Genomic DNA, 19,344 nt, shown 5'->3' with positions numbered 1-19,344 from the left:
ATCAACGAGAGCCTCAACTTTGTGGAAGAACCGGTAGAAATAATGGACCGAGAGGTCAAGCAAACGAAACAAAGTCGCATACCCATCGTGAAGGTTCGCTGGAACGCCAAGCGAGGACCTGAATTCACATGGGAACGCAAAGATCAGATGAAACAAAAGTACCCTCATATTTTTCTCTGATTCACAAGTATCTTTCTTACTTTAAATTTCGGGACGAAATTCCCTCTAACGGGGGGATGATGTGACAACCCGATATTTCAACTCAATGTAATGACCTAAAAAGTCAAGTATTGTAACCACTTTTGATATAATAAAATTAACTTCGAAAATAAAATGTCCAAAAAGTTTCTAATTAATTACCTACTATGTTTGATGTCATTAAACCGTGATCGTACGTAAAAAGAACGCCCAAATCCGACTTCGTATATTGAAGTTATGATTTTTCCAAGTTCGGCTTAGCGACAGACAGCTAAAAACTCGAATCGGAGATCGAGCGACTTTTGGTCGGAATGACCTAAACGAGAATCGAAGGTCTCAGCAATGGTATTGCAACGGTAAAAAGTCTGGCGAAAACAGACGGCATATAAAGAAGTTATGAATTTCTAACGAAATTTTCTTACCGCAACCATTTGAAAATAATTAATAAAAATAATTTCAAAATTTGCTGACGGAATCTAAAAGAAAGTTGTAGAGCGTAGTCTCACCTACGCATGGATATAAAGAACGTCGTAAACGGAGTTTGTATGAGGAAGATATGAATTTTTGAAGTTTATTAAATATTAAAAATATAATTTTTAATAGAAATTTCGGTATTATCCGAAGGCTGAGTCGCACATGAGTACGCCTAGCGTACACATGTACGCCCAGCATACTCAAGGCCTAGGCCTCGGATCGTCCACGTCGAGCCCTATGCGAGCCTATGTCTAGTCCCATCCGGAGTCCGAAGCAGTCGAGGATGCGCTCATGCGTGACACACGCGTACGCCTAGCTTACTCGCGTACGCCCAACGTACCGAGGCGGTTCCCAGCCCCTATAAAAGGGATGCGATGGTTCCGAAGAAAGGGCTCATTTCTCTCTCAACTTTCTTGCGTTTGGCCTCGTTTTCTGTGCACGAACTATCCCGAAGCCCCGGTTTCCTTGCTCAAGTCCCGAAGGTCATTTGTGCTTCCGAGATTCCCTAGAATCCCGAGAAAATCCGGTTTCTCGAGTCGAAGTTCTACTCGGTTTTCATCTCGCCTTTTTCCGATCTTTCAAGTGAGTTCATACCCTTATAATCCACACTTTTAAATGTTTTATAAGTATTTTTTTATGCTTTTAAGAGGGGAATACAAGTAAAACACACGATTATTATTGTGTGTTATATAAAGTTTCATTATACACATTTTATCAACGGAATCATATGTGATTTATAACTATTATAGGGAAACATTCGTATGCAAAATATATCACGATAACATCATACCTTTGGAAATGAGAAATGTTGTTATATATGTATAGATCAAACACTCTGCTTATACAGTATGTGTATGTGTCCATCTTGGCACTATAAAAATTATACTTTTCATAACAAGTGAGCGTTTTTCACTAGGGATTACTATACAAACGAGACACACTTTTAGAAAACTATAATAGGTATAGTTTTACGAGAACATTACAAACATTTACATACTAGAAATACTATTTCAAGAAATTTACTTTCACATACAAGAACAAATGAACATTTTCACACGTAAATATGTTTTATACTATGTTTTGTGAGACATTAACTTCATGTACGTTCGAGTACACATTTCAAGTCATGTATTATATACCAGAATACCTTGGAGGGGGAGCATGGTGTTTGTGTATAGATCTATACGTGCTTGACAACCCGCGCCCTGACTGTTAGCTACAGTCCTCCTTTTGGGGTGACAAACGCCAAAATATTCCAACGCCTGAAGAACGTTGTGTATAGGCATTTCTAGTCAATAGCATGGTTATAATACTCACATGGAGTATTAAAAACACATTGATTTACGGGGTTTTTCAGACGTATTGGAAATTTTATACGTACATACATTTTCAAGAAACAAACATTGGTCTTGTTAGAAAGCTACATTTATGCTAGTAGAAAATATAGGATTTTCTAGGAACAAACAAACAAGAACAAAACATTTCATTTCATACAAACATTGTCATTTAGTACTTATGAAACTCACCAGCTTAAATGCTAATCTACTCTTTCAAAACTACTTGTATGTCCCAGGTATTCAGTAATTATAGGTAACAAAAACAACTTTTGAAGAAGGAACGCTGCGGCACCAGTTTAAATTCATATTTTGGCATCATATTGTAATTCGTTTTTGAACATGTACTTTTCAACAATGTATGTAACGTCTCAAAATTTAAGACTAAAAATTTCTTTTAATAAAGTATCACTTAAAGTAAAATCATCATTTCAAAACATAAACAGAGTATTAATTTTCAAAACACATGTTCATTATCAGAGTAAAACATTCCCAGGCTGACTAATCTATGGTGTGTGCCATGCGATCATCCCGAGCTCCATTAACCGCTACCGAAAGTACCTGAAACCAAAACTGAAAGCCGTAAGCACGAAGCTTAGTGAGTTCCCCAGATACCACATACCATACAAACCATTCATAGCCAAGAACCATACATAACTGACTTATCCATAACCAAGTAAGGTGCTATGTGCCAAACATAGTCTTGCCATTATGCCACGGGCCGCACGTGGTCTTCCTGGTCAAGCCTGGGCCGCTCCCTGGGTCTTACAGACAAGTGCCAAGGGCCACCCCCTGGTCTTATAGACAAGTGCTAAGGGCCACCCCCCGGTCTTACAAACATTTGCCAAGGGCCACCCCACGGTCTTACAGACATTTGCCAAGGGCCATACCCTGGTCTTCTATGCAAGTATCACAAAGACAACCGTACATACTACTCTACTTAGCTAAACAACATACAATGTGCCAGAAGCCACCTCCTGGTCTTTCATATCTATAGCATATAATGCGCCAGGAGCCACCTCCCGGTCTTTCATACATATTGCCTAGGGCTAATCCCCGGGTCTTCCTGTCATACATAATAACATACTGTGTGCCAGGAGCCGCCCCCTGGTCTTTCATACATATTGCCTAGGGCTAACCCCCGGGTCTTCCTACCATACATAATAACATACTGTGTGCCAGGAACCGCCCCCTGGTCTTTCATGCATATTCTAAATGGGCTGGCATTGGTGCCTTAGACCCATACAAATAGTGAGGAGACTCACCTGGCACTGCTAAACTCTGCTGATAATCCTTTGTCGCTGACCGACAACTCTCTGAACTCCTGCTCCACTAGCTCCCTGGGCTACCAATATCAAAGCAACACTGAGTCTAACTGACCCCCGAAAGACAACCAAATCAACTCAGGTCAAAGTCAAAGTCCTGGTCAAAGTCAACCTTCCAGGTCAACCCTACTCGTCGAGTCACCCTACTGACTCGCCGATTTCATAAGTCCAGAGTCCTTCCACTCGCGACTCTACTCGCCGAGTCATCCCCTGACTCACCGAGTCTACTAATTCCTGATTCCTGTCCTGTCCAACTCACTGAGTCCTTGCTCGACTCGCTGACTCGAGTCTTAACTCGAAGGGTTTGGGGACTTCGCGACCTGACTCGCCGAGTCTAAGAACAGACTCGCCGAGCACGCGGCAATCTTCATCCAACTTGCCGAGTTGTTCATCCAACTCGCCGATTTCATGCCTATCTTCATCCGACTCGACGAGCTGTTCATCCCACTCGTCGATATCCTCCTCATCTTCATGGTACTCGCCGAGTCCACTCAAAGGACTCGCTGAGTCCATTCAGATCTCCCAACATGCAGAGGGCTTTTGAGTCATGTAGGGACTCCAATCCATAGATCCATACTTCCAAAACTCAATCCCTACGTAAATTTGCAAACTTTACGTATAACTAAAGAGATCTAGGCTCAATACACATTAGGGTTTGGTTTAAGGACACAAGGGCTTCACAAACTACTCATCTCCTGATGCTTTATGACATAATGGACCAACCCAACAATAGATCTGAAGTGGCAACAACATATCTAATCCCCTAACTCGATTTGGGTCTCAAACAATCATAAAACCCCCAAATCTCATGACAAAATAGATCTAGATGCAAAGAAGGGAAAATGGCAGCTTAATACCTCCAAGATGAACACAACTGAAGTAGATTTCGAGCACACACTTCTCCCTTGAAGCAACCTTCTTGATCTTCAAGTTTCTCTCCAAAGTTTCCTTCCTCCCAAAGCTATTTCTCTCAATAATGGAAGCTCACACGAATTATAGGGTTTACAGGTCTTCTGGAGTGATATGGGGGCTGAGGGAGGGACATAACACCCTTTATATAGGATACAACTCCCGGAATTAGGGTTTTCCTCGCACAGACCAGACTCACCGAGTCACCTTGGCCGACTCGCCGAGTCGGTCACTTACTCATCGGCCCGGATCCCGCTCGGACTCGCCGAGTCCCTCATTAGACTCGCCGAGTCGACCCCTAAACTTAGTGTTTTTTTTTCCTTTCTTGGTCCTCAAAACTTAGGTGTTACAACTCTCCCCCACTTAAATTAAACTTCGTCCTCGAAGTTGCCATGGCCCACCGCCTGCGATCTGCCTTCAATACCTACTAATTATCCCAACACCAGCTGCCTACCTTTGCTGGTCTTCCACCTGGTCGTTCTGACTAATATAAACCTCGCGGTTAAACCTCGGGTCAAACCTGACACTGATCAACTCAGAAACACAACTTACTCAACCGATAATCCTTCCGGATGAACTGAGACCACCTTGGTCCCTACCAATCTACCAATATCTGGATTACCGGCTCCCACCAGTGGCTAGCCCCAACTCAACTCCTAGTCGCTTCCAGCGACTTTCGAAGAAATTTTACCAATAACCGCTCAATCCATTCTGCCACTAAATCGTACACTTGATACATTCGCCCTAACGAATAGGGACCGATGAATGCTACGGGCCACCCCGTAGTCTTACAACACTTCTACGCTGCCAGCCAATCAAAGCTACGGGCCGCCCCGCAGTCTTGCTAAACCAGTGCTACGGGCCACACCGTAGCCTAACCATACTCTCATACGATTGCTGCGGGCCACACCGCAGTCTTGATAATCTAATGCTACGGGCCACACCGCAGTCTCACTAATCTAATGCTATGGGCCACACCGCAGTCTTACTAATCTAATGCTACGGACCACGCCGCAGTCTTACTAATCTAATGCTACAAACCACACCGTAGTCTAACCATACTCTCATACGATTGCTGCGGGCCGTACCACAGTCTTTCTAATCTGATGCTACGGGCCACACCGCAGTCTTACTACACTTCTCTTACTAGTTAGTCACTGGTGAATGCTATGGCCATCCGGTAGTCTGACAACACCTTTCCCCACCGCCCAGCTTCTAGTGGATGCTACGACTAACCCACAGTTGATCATACAACACAATCGAGTACTCCCAGGTGGTACTCATGTCCCCAAATGGAACTCCCAACCGATTCCTATGAAATCCGCGACCAGAAATTTCGAGAATGAGGTCTCACAGTTGGCAAGTTTTCCAAACTTCCAATTTACTCTATCCTCCAATCATACAGTCACCTGAGCCATTTTTCTTACTAACAAGAGAGCGAACTTATCCCAGTTTCAAGACCCCTTCTACTCCCATAATCTGATTGTTTTTCCCCCACTTAGCCTCAGCTAAATCTTTACTGCCTGCGAAAATCCGAAGATTTCCATTCCTTCCTTCCTTACACGATAGGCATGATAACCACCATCGCCCTATCCCTGCTAGCGATCCGTCTCTAATTCACTCCAACTACCGTATGATAACCGAATACTAGATGAACACCGCCCGCATCCCTGATGCTAGACTCCTTGGTGATAAGCCACTTTCCTTGATGCTTCCGTAAGCCATCCCGAATGCCCAGATTAGAACCATCGAATCCCGATGATGGTGGCTGACCACTTCCCGAATCATTTTCAACCGTAACCGAGATGATATTGAACACTTCGAACCCGAAGTGAAAGATGACCTACACTAGCTACTAATAGCTCCTGGTATGCAATTGGCATATGACAATTCCAAAATACACTCCAAATACAAGCAGAGAGGCAAATCATACGTAAAATCGCCTGAGACTAGGGTAAAAACTTCCCTAATTCACATAGGAATGAAAATAGTCATAGATACGTACCTGCAACATTCCTTTCTGTAATCCAGATCTTCCGCATCTGTCACTACATGGCACTACCCTCTCGCCCATCCGTAATCCTCATAGTCGCTGGGGCAGGCGCACTCCCCGCTCCTCCCCTCATCATCGGGCAGTTGGTCCTCTTGTGGCCCACCTGATTGTAGTGAAAACATAATGGGCTTGCCCCCCGTGGGCAGTCCCTGCTGACGTGACCGTCACTGCCACACTTGTAGCAGCCGGAACCCCTGGAACGACACACTCCCTCGTGCGGTTTCCCGCATGTGATGCACTGACTTTGGCCCTGCCGACCCACTAATGTGAATGTCTGATCTGACTTCCTCCTCATCTTCATGGTACTCGCCGAGTCTACTCAAAGGACTCGCCGAGTCCATTCAGATCTCCCAACATGCAAAGGGCTTTTGAGTCATGCAGGGACTCCAATCCATAGATCCATACTTCGAAAACTCAATCCCTACGTAAAGTTGCAAACTTTACGTATAACTAAAGAGATCTAGGCTCAAAACACATTAGGGTTTGGTTTAAGGACACAAGGGCTTCACCAACTACTCATCTCCTGATGCTTTATGACATAATGGACCAACCCAACAATAGATCTGAAGTGGCAACAACATATCTAAGCCCCTAACCCGATTTGGGTCTCAAACAACCATAAAACCCCCAAATCTCATGACAAAATAGATCTAGATGCAAAGAAGGGAAAATGGCAGCTTAATACCTCCAAGATGAACACAACTGAAGTAGATCTCGAGCACACACTTCTCCCTTGAAGCAACCTTCTTGATCTTCAAGTTTCTCTCCAAAGTTTCCTTCCTCCCAAAGCTATTTCTCTCAATAATGGAAGCTCACACGAATTATAGGGTTTACAGGTCTTCTGGAGTGATATGGGGGCTGAGGGAGGGACATAACACCCTTTATATAGGATACAACTCCCGGAATTAGTGTTTTCCTCGCACAGACCAGACTCGCCGAGTCACCTTGGCCGACTCGCCGAATCGGTCACTTACTCCTCGGCCCGGATCCCGCTCGGACTCGCCGAGTCGACCCCTAAACTTAGTGTTTTCTTTCCTTTGTTGGTCCTCAAAACTTGGGTGTTACAATGTACACTTTTAATTATACATATGATGGTTGCATTGCTTTCTTTCCTATGTATTCATTTGTTATGTTACCACATGAAGTCATCCGCCCCCGAACGTTTCTGCCGTTCCGGTTTGTGGGTGTGACAGTATTCCCACTGCAGATTCAAAGATCTACAACTTTGTCCCATGTTGAAGCTTTTTTGTAGAGACCATGAAGAGATAAGAACATATGCACAGAGAACTTGCTTAATGCTTTGTGGTCATCAATTTCCTTTTTCCAAGCAGTATTAACACATAATTCTGAGACATATTTAGAATTAATCCCTTGCCGCTGCTGTTCTCTGTTACAATAAGTTGGCATGGGGATGGGGGAGTTCCACCTATGGAACCACCAGAAACAAAGCCAGGCAATACCATTTTCCTCCTCCCCTGATTTCCAGAATTATTGGATGAAGCTGAAGCAGCAACAAAGTTGCTTTTGAACTGAGCCATCACTCCTATTATAAGCGACTTAACAGTTGAGCCAGTAGGAGGAGCTGCTTTGGGTTATGAGTTGTATCCTATCCCCAAACCAAATTCCACACCACGCACATCCACATAATCGGGATACATATGATCATCAGCTCCAACAAGTCTTACCAAGACATGTGTTTAGAAAAAAGAATAAAGTAGTCATTTATTTTTAAGTTAAAGAAATCATAAAGCTCAAAGTAAAAGTGTAAAACATGTATAAATAAGTTTACTCAAGTAGAGTATTAAATAGAACATAAATTAAAGAAATCATTAAACTACACCAACATGTATAGATAAGTTTACTCACTTTAACATAAAGGGACATGTTAGATTTTTTTTGTACCACTGAATAAATCACATATAAACATATTTCATGCCGTCTGAAATATAAGTCAACGTGTGTATATATATATATATATATATATATATATATATATATATATATATATATATATATACATACATACATATATATGTAATTCAAAAAGTAATATTACCTGATCAGGTGGACGAGGTCTAATCCTAACATCAACACGTTCAATGCGATTAACAGAAACTTGATCATCAATAATCATGCTCCCCTCAACAAATTTCTTCTCAGAAGATCTTCTTGATAACAGCATACACCCGTTTTATATGTCAAGAGACAAGTTATAAACCTGTCTGAAACCCAGCATCCACCAGACCCTACCCCCACCTACCCATGACAATTTACTTTCTGAAACTGTCCTCAAGCTCCTACAAATCCTTTGCATAGTCTCGGATAAATTATTCAACAAAATTGGTTGTTCTGTGGAGCTTTTCATGTTAACAGAAAGAAAAAAAACTCCAAGATTTAAACAATTTGACATTATATATACAAAGGAAATCTATTTAACCTTGTAATAAAATGTATCCATAATACAAAACTCTAGCCCTATTAATTAAATACCTGCTTATACAACTTTATCATCCATTGGCATTGAGACTTTTTCTGATTGGGACCCACTATCGACCCCATATCATCTATTCTGATGTCTAGCTAGAAAGTGCTTCTGATCCTGCCTATTACATATATCAGGTATCTAATATTAAAGACTATTTTGCCCTTGGGTAATTTATGAAAAATATAAGTAAATAAAGATTAATGAAATGGGTTGTTACAGACATTGAAAGATTTGAGAGCCATTGATTTGAGGGCTCATGATAGCAACATCATAAGGCCATAAATCAAAACTTAGCAGTGATTTTAAAGAAGTCGGATGACACACCCATCGGTAGTAGCTGAATCTGATTTTTATAGGCGAAGAGAGCAGAAAGAGTGCGATCTTAAGTCAGCATAAGGCTAGAAATATCTTCTTTTTTCCTACATTTAGGTTTAATTAATGAGAGAAAGCATTAACATGTCTTCCAGCAGTTGCCACCACTACACGGTTTCCAACAAGTGATATAGAATAAACTCTCTCTAGTTGTGCATATGTCCCCACAAGAGCACGCTCCTATGCACCTCCACCACGTGGGTCCCAACACTTCAAAATTTTGTCCCAACTCCCTGTAATCACTTGCCCTAAAAACCACCAACAAGAAAAAGAATTGAAAACACAATGATGTAATAGAAGGAAATGAAAGAATGAATGTATGATGATATTAACAAAATGAAAACAAATGATGAAATGAATGACACTAACCTGTTGCATAAGAGTACTCGATACAGCGAACATGAGCATCATGGGTCCCAAAAGATCCTTCCTTCCATGGTCAAAAACAAGCCTGAGAGATGTAAAAGGAACGTAGCTTGAAACTTAGTCAAGAAAAAGATAAGTCAATAATCCAAGAAAGTATATACATCATTTAGTCATACCTTGTGAGAGTGTTATCTGCACTAGCACTAAAACCGGAGGTATCATCATGAAAGCATCAATCAAGAACTGCACCTGCATGAAGGAACTCTCCTCTTAACACATTGGCGCTTACATTATATAAGCGAACACGTTGTTACAAAAAATAAGATGTTATGATCTTTATTGTTACGAGTTTGATATGAATTAAGCTTCTGTTCATGTCTTAACTACTGCATAACCTTTAATCCATCCTTACTTGTATACATCTAAGCATGTTTTACTTTAGTTTAGTTTTCTAAAGTGTGTTGGATTGTTTAGGCTGTGATAGTCTAATGTAGTAGTTTTGTTTAGATCATTTATCAATTGTGATATACTAATTTGAATTGTGATCTTTTTTCTCTTTCTAAGTTGATTGCTTGTTTGTTGTATCCGACCTCAATCCTATCCATATTAGATGAATTCAAAAGCATACAACCACATGTTTGCATGTTCTTTTGCCAGAAAGAATAAACATAGCATTTCAACAGGGGTGTGTCTACTTGTCAGTTTAGGTGAGCACCTGCTTCTCAAGCTCCTTAACCCTTATCTCTGCATCCTGACAACTTCCTTTAGCAAACCTGAGGTGCACAATATAAATTCAACAATGAAGACCAGATATATATAAACAAAGAATATAATTATTAGAAGCCACCTTCTCAAGTACACTGTCATTCTCTTCTTGTAGCATAGCAAGCTGCATGAAATAGCACAAGTTAACGGATTGTATATCACTTAAGCTAAAACTGAAATTAAAGGGAACAAGAAACGTAAAAATTTCCCAGATGGTGGCAGATGAAACACTTAGGAGAGAAAGAGGCGATCAAGGAGTCATAGATGAAAACAAGGTGAAAGATGGAAACCTAGGAGAAATTGATACATTGTTTGATGTTTTGAGAGAGAGAAAGAGAGAGACAGAGAGAGAGATAGAGCGAGAGAGAGACAAAGCAAAGGAGAAATTGATCTCGAACCAAATGTGTGAAAAAAAAACCCCTAGAATTGCAATTTTCTTGAAATGTTACCTTGTGTTCGATTTGAGAAGCATCGGAAGGTGAGATAAATTAAGTACAATCAGAGGGAAAGTTAATTAAATACAACATACCTGGATTCGATCCCTATAATATTGGCTCCACAAACGATTTTAGAGAGACGTATATGAAATTGAAAGCAAAAAGTGAATTTGTGTCTAATCTGAACCCCTCCTTTTGCCTCCTCGATTTCATATCCAGATAATGCTACCTTTCCTTCTATATTTGTCAATTTATCTCTTTTTTTTTTATCTTCCAACTCTCTCTCTCCTCTTCTCTTTCTCTCTTCTAGAACTCCTTCTTTCGCTGCTCCACTGGTATCGATGCCTCCAGTTGCTTTTATGACGTCTCGTGGTAGATTCATTGTTGCTTTTTTTTAAGAAGGGATCAAAGCCGAAGACGATGGAGATAAAGAGGCAGAATCTTAGGCATGACTTAGTTCACATGGTGAATCGTGACTTAGAGGAGAGAGTAGAGAAGTAGAGGAAAGAAGGTATTTCAAAATTTTGGGAAATTTGGTTTTCCCCCTTACCTATATCAAAGAGGAGGGACACGTGTATTAAAAATTATAAAACAACATTTCTATACCACGCCCATTTAATTTAGGTGCCTTTTGTGTTTTTAATTTTCTTCTTTTCGGACACTAATTTTAGGGCATGCAAAAATGCACGTCCTAAATTCTGCAAATTTCTAAAGATCTGACATTATTTTAAGGGCAAGCCCTTTTGCGTATCATTAATCAGAGCGTGTCGTAAAAAATGTGTCATTAAAGGTCTGTTTTCTAGTAGTGCATATTCATCTCTTTTAGTTTTATTGTAGAGTAAACAATTTTTATACGACAATAAGGAAAATAACTTTATGAAGTGATATTGAAGACGAGCGTTTCCGAGCCACACATCCTTTTAGAATTGATGGGTTTTGATATATAAAATAGAGTCTTTTTCATAAAAAACCCCTAACGGAAGCTTCGTAAAAACAACTAGTTTATTTTAGAGCATTTTAAAATAAAACCATTAGTGATCCTTTTACATAGGTTTGAATGTTATAGAAGCAACCATAGGATGTTTAAAAATGATAACATTTGAAGCTTTTGAACCCACTTAGTTTTGGGGCGTTGAAGTAGATGACAAGATCAAAGAGTATGATATCTCTAGAAGTATTCACTACCAAGCGTAAGACACTTTCGAATTCTAGTTCCTTCTTGAGTTCTTGAGTTTATTAAACCATTAAGTGCTTAACAAAATAAGAATTAAAGGAGAACCAAAGGAAACACCGAATCTAGAAAACTAACTTCAAAAGGTAGGTAGTAAGAGAATGGGAAGAAGCTACGACTTCTTTAGAGAATTACAAAACCAAAGAACCAACTTTTCTCATGCATAATCATAAGAATTTCTTATATACTCCTATGCAAGAAAAAAGGTTGTACCTTATTTTATTCTAAAGTAATACACTAGATGAGAGATATTAATAACAAAGCATGGAGGTTGACAAGCAACCTCCATACTATCATAAAACTTACAAACATTATGTTCAAAGGATGTGGATAAGTGTTAGACTAGTTTGTCTAACTAGAAAGGCTAACTAACTAGTAATTACATGGTTAACCAAAGTGTCTAAATCATTTATACATGACTTATTAATCATACCATATGATATAATAACTAGTTTTCTCTTTCATTTTTTTAAAATTTTCGTAAAACAATAATTATTCTCTAATTAAATACAAGAGTTGAATTTATTTATTAATAATCAAATAATTATCAAATATTCAATAAGTACCGACTTGATTAAATTGTGAAATTATAGGATCATATGATATTAACAATATCACCCACTAACGATTCTTGAACATATATATCCAACAAGAATAATCTTCCATTTCCTGCCATAACCTTCATTCTAAATAAATCATGAAGTGTTACACATAACTTCAAGTAATCCTCTTCAATTTGAAAAATATTAAGCTAAATGTCTAAGTTGGTTTTTTAGCAAGATATTTATTATCAATAAAATACATAAAATGAAAAGAGTTGTGAAATTACACAAAAAGTGGTTAACTCTATCCTTCAAAGTGTCACCACTATTTAGTTAAACGATCTAAATTAAGCAGTTTGAGACTTCCCACAACAAGCTCCCAATAACATCTCTTTCTAAATTGCTCCAACAACTTTATCACGTTACAAGGAGCCTTAAAAAAAAGAGAGAAATAATAAAGTGGGAGAATCCCTAAAACCAACATCACAAGCATGGGCATCACTAAATGAGAGATTTTTAGCTTTCTAAGAGCCCAATTTAGCTTGAAGCCTCCCCAAAATAGGATCATACTCTTTAGCAAGGTTCATATTATCATTGACCAGAATTCCAAGAATGTCTATTTATCTCCTACTTATCATCTAAATTCCATAAAATTTAGGTTTGTGAAGGTTAACTTTGAGATTGGAACCAATAAAGAAACATTCTAAGCAACATATTAAAATTTATGATGTTGATCGAGGACAATTAACCAATAAAAATAACATCATCGGCATACATGTGATGAGATAATATAGGGTCTCTTTTATGTAGCTAACTACAATAATATAAGTGATTGTCTGTAATGACCAAAATTTCAAAACAATTAAAACTTTTCAAAAACCACCGATTTTAATAACGTTGTTACAAAAAGGTTTTCAATACATTATTTAACAGAGTATTTTTCCCAGGTTCAAATCATAAAACACCAACGCGGGGAACGGTACGATCACGCCTTTGCCTTGCCACAGACTCCTGAGAACCTGAAAACATAAAACCACAACTATAAGCCCGAAAGCTTAGTGAGATACCCCAAAAAATACCAACCACAAATACGCCCTTCCAGGCCACGACCTTCTGGTCCAAAACATATCGCCTTCCGGCCCATAACATATTGCCTTCCGGCCCATAACACATCGCCTTCCGGCCCATAGCATAAAATGCCCACATAACATAACAGATCATAGAACAACCATACATATCGGGTCAAACCCCAGACCAAGCAACTGTGCACATAACATATAATCATCAACAGATCACATAACATACCATTACCCTAACCAAGATACTGGCCTACCGGTCACTAGCATAACATTGCCCTACGAATCAGTCAACATACCAATTACACACATATGCCTTTCCAAGCCATGACCTTCCGGTCCACATCGCAATGCCTTCCGGCCCACAACATGTAATGCCTTCCGGCCCACAACATATAATGCCTTCCGACCCAAACGTAATGCCTTCGGCCGATATTCCGCAATATCATAACAACAAACACTACCCGGATTTCCATCTGATAAAGGGTCGGTCTTGGTGCCGTAGACCCTGTCGATATAGTGAGGATAACTCACCTCGAAACTGCCGACTGAACAGATAACTCAAGCTGCTCCGATCACTGATACGATCTCCACCTCTGGACAGCCACCAATGCACTCAACTCAAACAATAATCAACAATTACCAAAATACCCCGGGAAACTACTGGTCAACCCTTGGTCAAAGACAAGGTCAAAGTCAACCCCTGACTGACCCTACTCGCTGAGTCAACCCGATGACTCGCCGAGTTCCCATACTCAGAACTTCACTCAATCCACGACTTAACTCGCCGAGTCACCCTGAGACTTGCCGAGTCCCACAACTTCTGAGTCCTCTCGCACACAACTCACCGAGTCATCCCTTGACTCACCGATTCTTGACTCAACCAGGGAATATCGGAACTCTTCGACAAGACTCGCCGAGTCCAAGAACAGACTCGCCGAGTCTATGGCTATCTTCAACCTATTTGCCGATTTGTTCATACAACTCGCCGAGTTCCAGGCCATCTTCATCCAACTCGCCGAGTTGTTCTTCCAACTCGCCGAGTCCCAGCTCATCTTTAAACAACTCGTCGAGTACACCCATGTGACTCGCCGAGTACCACCGGTCTGAATCTATACAGAAGCACTCCAAGCCATGCAATTGATCCAAAACATAGATCTATCTTCCTACAACCCCTTCATCACGTAAAGTGGCAAACTTTACGTGAATCCAACGAGATCTAGGCTTTTTGCACTTTGGTTTAGGGTTTTGGACATGTAAGCTTCACTAAACACTCCAACACAGGGACTTTCATGCTCTCTGATTCTTCTCCATTCCAGATCTGAGGTAGCAACCTCAGATCTAACCTCTAGACTTCCAATTACATCCATAGGCAAGTTCCCACAAACCCCAAAATGAAGAAAAAACATAACAATAGCCCAAGAACGAGATATTACCTCCAATGGACGCCCAATTTGCAATGTAGTTCGAATCCAAGCAAAGCCCCTTGCTCCAAGCCTTCAATCTCTCAAAATTCCTTCAATAATCATCTCCTTCAAGCTCCCAATTGAGATATGATCACTCACACACGAAGGCTAAGGATTTCTGGACTTGGAGATGAATAAAGAGGCTGAGAGTGGGCTATTATGTTCTTTATATAGGGCTCAACCCCGGGAATTAGGGTTTTCTCCACTCAGCGCCTACTCGCTGAGTCCTCCTTGCCGACTCGCCGAGTCGGCTACTTAACACGCGACCCAGTCGCGACTCTACTCGCCGAGTCCATCCATGGACTCGCCGAGTCACTCTTCCACAACTTACTCTTTTAGCCCTTCAACTCTACCCTTGATATTTCGGGATGTTACATTGTCATAAACCAATTTCAAGAAAACATGAAGTCCCTCCATGGAAAGAATGAAGAGGAAAGGACAGAACATCTCCTTGAATTACACCTCTGCTAATAAAAAAAACTCCTGAGTTGGAGAGCCATTTACTAAGACAAGAGCATGTCCGGAAGAAAGAGACCCCAATATCCACTTTCTCCATTTGCATCCAAACTGCATTTGCTGCATAATTGAATCTAGAAAGCCTCAATTCAAAGAGTCGAGGCTTTATTGATATCCACTTTAAAGATCATAACTTCCTTCTTTTATGTTCTGCCTTCTTCACTTTTTTTACTAATGACCCTTTGAGACGATTTAGAAGAATTTGACACAACGCTTTATCCATACAACCAATAAGGTTGATTGGTCGATAGTATTTAAGAGAGAACATATCATTAACATTAGAGATAAGAGTGACAAAGGAGGAGTTGTAACCCCCTTTTGAAATACCCCTCAGCTTCAAGTCCTTTAACAAACTAAAAATTTGGCCATATATCCTCCCAAAAAAACCATCAAAAACTTGAACGAAAAGTCGTCGGGAGCCAATGCTTTTTCACTACTACAAGGCCAAATCGCCATTTTTAGCTCATCTAAAGAGAAAGGAGCTTCCAATAATGCATTATCTTTGAATGAGAGCTTTCAAAATTTGTCACTAACCAAACTCGACATCACAATGACAGTTTCATCAAATTTCTCTGAGAAATTTTTTAAAACTTCTGATAAATAAACTTGTATTTATAATTTCATTTTAAAATATGATTTATAATTAAAAACAACTAATTAAATAAGAGGACTTTATAAAAGATTTTCTAAATAGATGTGGGTAAATTAACTATACTTATTGAAAAAAAATATAGTATAATAGGTTAATAATTTTAGAGATCCTTTATTAGAGATCTAAATCAATAGAACAATGATATGGTAATACTTTGAATCAAACTATATTTAAAGTATATGTTAACCATGACATATGTTCCAATTAAATATTTTTGACGTTTTTTATTTATAAAATTATATAACTACTATATAATTTTAGAAAAATAATAAAATACCGTATTAAAACTTATGTTTTGATATGGTTTAGAAAATTAATTGCTTGAAAAAAGCTACACTATAATTCTTTAGTTGTGATGCACCAAAAATAGAATTTTTCTTATTTACTTTGGAATTAATGTTGGAATTAATGGAGAATATCGATATTATGAGGAAGAGAAATCAATCGCTATATCAAACATTTTCATACAAAAACAATTGAAATTTGCGACAAATGACATCATGCCGTTATTATACCTTTCTCTATTTTCTTAAACTTAATTACACACAATGCTGATCAAATGATGTCGTCTTTTTCTTTTTGTTTTATATTGAATAGTCATCCATGTGATTTTTTTGCAATATATTACTCCTTGCGTATCAAATTATGAAATATATATTTTTTTTGCTTACATTTATTTAATGCAAATCAAAAAAGTTTTATGTTTGACGTCTATAGACGCATAGAATAAAGTCACAATTGTCTCATAATTGAGCTCAAACGATATTTCATTATCATCCAATAATGAAAATTAAAGTTTGCAGACTCGTGCTTTCGAATTTCTCATTCTCTTAAATCATTACACACAACCGAAAATAAAAACATTTACCATTCGATATGGCTGGTCAACTTACTGAATAAATTACTAATAACTAATTAACTACCAGTCTTACGTCTTTACTAACTCCACTAGCATCTCGGTAAATTATGACGCCAGATATATCCCTGAAAAGTGTCGCTGACAGTTATGCATACACAATAAGTAGATGTAAACGTACGTTGGTGGTGAGTTTTACAGTTGAAATGTCTAATGTACAAGCTAGGTGATATATTTACCAATGATATGGCTCTTCAGCTTGAAGCCGAAAGTCGATATCAACTTCAGGCCCCAGATGCCATGATGAATGGTAATAGCCAAACATATCGCTCCTATGGTTGGTGTTGAGTGAAAGATCTGGCAATTGAAAGAATGCATCATCGTCTTCTACTGTGGATGCCACTGAATCTTGTGTGTTATCTGATGATGATAAAGTGTTTGATGAATTAGAGTGAGAAAGAACTGTATTACTAGGTGGTTGGGGTTCATCTCCTCCACATGCAGCCGCAGCCTTAGCCGCCGCTTCTTGAATGTCCTTAGGTGATGTGGTGGCAGGCTGTGGAAGTAGATGGACAGTGTCAGGGAAATTGAGGTAAGCTGAACGGCCTTTTATGGCTATTGCTGCCACGTCATGGGCTCTGGCTGCCATCTCAGCTGTTAAGAATGTTCCAAGCCATATCCTTGATTTCTTCCTTGGCTCACGAATTTCAGACACCCATTTGCCCCAACTTCTCATTCTTACACCTCGATAGGAAGGGTGATGCGGTTTCTTTTGGTCGCTGACATTGTTTCCCTCTTGAGTTCTCTTTGATCGTTTTTGAGGTTTGCTGCCCATTGGAGTGATAGTTGAGACGGTGGTTGTGGTTGTCGTAGTGGTGGTGGTGGAGGTGGAGGTGGAGGTGCAAGAAGAAGATGAGAGTAGGTTGACTTTACAAGCATTTTCCATATTGGCTTTTCCTGTTGTATGGAAATTGTGATTGCCAGCTACAAAGAATGTTGCTGAATGGTGGAACATAGAGGGAGAGGAAATTGAGTGGGTTATTATTTGACACTTGAATAATTTCACAATTTTGCTTTAAATAGAGAAAAGTCATTAGCAAGAAAGGAAATGTATATTATGGGACCCATCACTGGAAGGTTGAAAGCCTACATAATATCTTATAGTTATTTTTTTTAATAAATCTAGGGTTAATTTTGTTTTACCCGTAAGCATACACTTGGCCAAAGTAAATGGATAAAATACAAAATATAATAATCATGAAAGTAAGTGACAATGATTTACAAAACAAAAAAAAAAAATAAAATAAAATAAAATAAAAAAAGGTTTTTAGATTTTTTAAGGCGAAAAGGAAATTAGATTAAACTTGGAGTTACAAAACCCTAAGTAATTTAGGTGAATTTTTCATGTTGTTTGGGGTAACTTGTGTGTTTGGTATTAATTTTTTTTTTTAATTCCGACAATCCTTATAATATATTTTTGTTGCGTCTCTAGTCCCTATTATATGTAAAAAAAACTATTTTACCAATAATAATTTCTTTTTTACATTTTCATTATTTGTTAATTATATTTAAATTTTTAAAAGACAAAGCAACGAAAATGGTCTTTCTGGTTAGCTAAACATTGATATTTTTGTTCAAAAATATTTGAACTAGCATTAGAAGTCTAACTTTTCATTCTGTTTCGAGTTTGATTGAACTTGTTTAAACTCTTTTATAATGACGATTTGCCATTAATTTTTTCTTTTTTTAGTTTTCTTTAATAGTTATTAGTTTTTTTTATTAGAATAAATAAAAAAATAGAAAAAAAAAAAGAAAGTATAAACACTCCTCCCTTAATATCTGTCTTTTTTTGTTTGAAGTTCAACACTTAACATGTCACACCCCCGACCGCGGCGGCTGAATATGTCGGACTATACGACTTAGTTCATGGATCACAACCAAATTAAATATATAGCACAAGTACAACAATGAAAAAAAAGTAGTTATATTCCACTTTAAAGTTTGAATACATGGTTCTTTAGATAAGAATAAATAAGTACATGAATTGTCTTAACATATAAGTCGATATAACAAAAACTACAAAAAACTAGGTTGTCCAAAATCCATGACTATTCCTTCTGCTAAATGCTTGTTCAGTGATCTCCTAAGAGTATATATAGTTTGAGAGTCAGCACAAAGGTTGTTGAGAGTTACACATGTAACATCGTAAATTTTCAAACTACTTTTTCATTTTTAAATCACATAATTTTCATATAGTATTTCAAAAAAAATCTCATTTATTAGGTTT

General features: G+C 38.7%; 1 protein-coding gene across 1 annotated transcript; it reads right to left on the bottom strand.

The window, feature by feature from the left end:
• Positions 1 to 16,928: 16,928 nt before the first annotated feature.
• On the bottom strand, positions 16,929 to 18,313 carry LOC111915009 (ethylene-responsive transcription factor ERF039). The gene is made up of 2 exons (XM_023910713.3): positions 17,297 to 18,313; positions 16,929 to 17,185 (listed from the first exon to the last, which is right to left on the bottom strand). The coding sequence occupies exons 1-2, from the start codon at positions 18,070 to 18,072 to the stop codon at positions 17,113 to 17,115; spliced, it is 849 nt and encodes a 282-aa protein (XP_023766481.1). The 5' UTR covers positions 18,073 to 18,313; the 3' UTR covers positions 16,929 to 17,112.
• Between the last annotated feature and the right edge of the window lie 1,031 nt (positions 18,314 to 19,344).

This window comes from Lactuca sativa, chromosome 3 (assembly GCF_002870075.4).
Source record: "Lactuca sativa cultivar Salinas chromosome 3, Lsat_Salinas_v11, whole genome shotgun sequence".
Classification (NCBI taxonomy): domain Eukaryota; kingdom Viridiplantae; phylum Streptophyta; class Magnoliopsida; order Asterales; family Asteraceae; genus Lactuca; species Lactuca sativa.
Note: the sequence above shows the minus strand (reverse complement) of the source record. Positions and strands in the feature narration are given on the sequence as shown.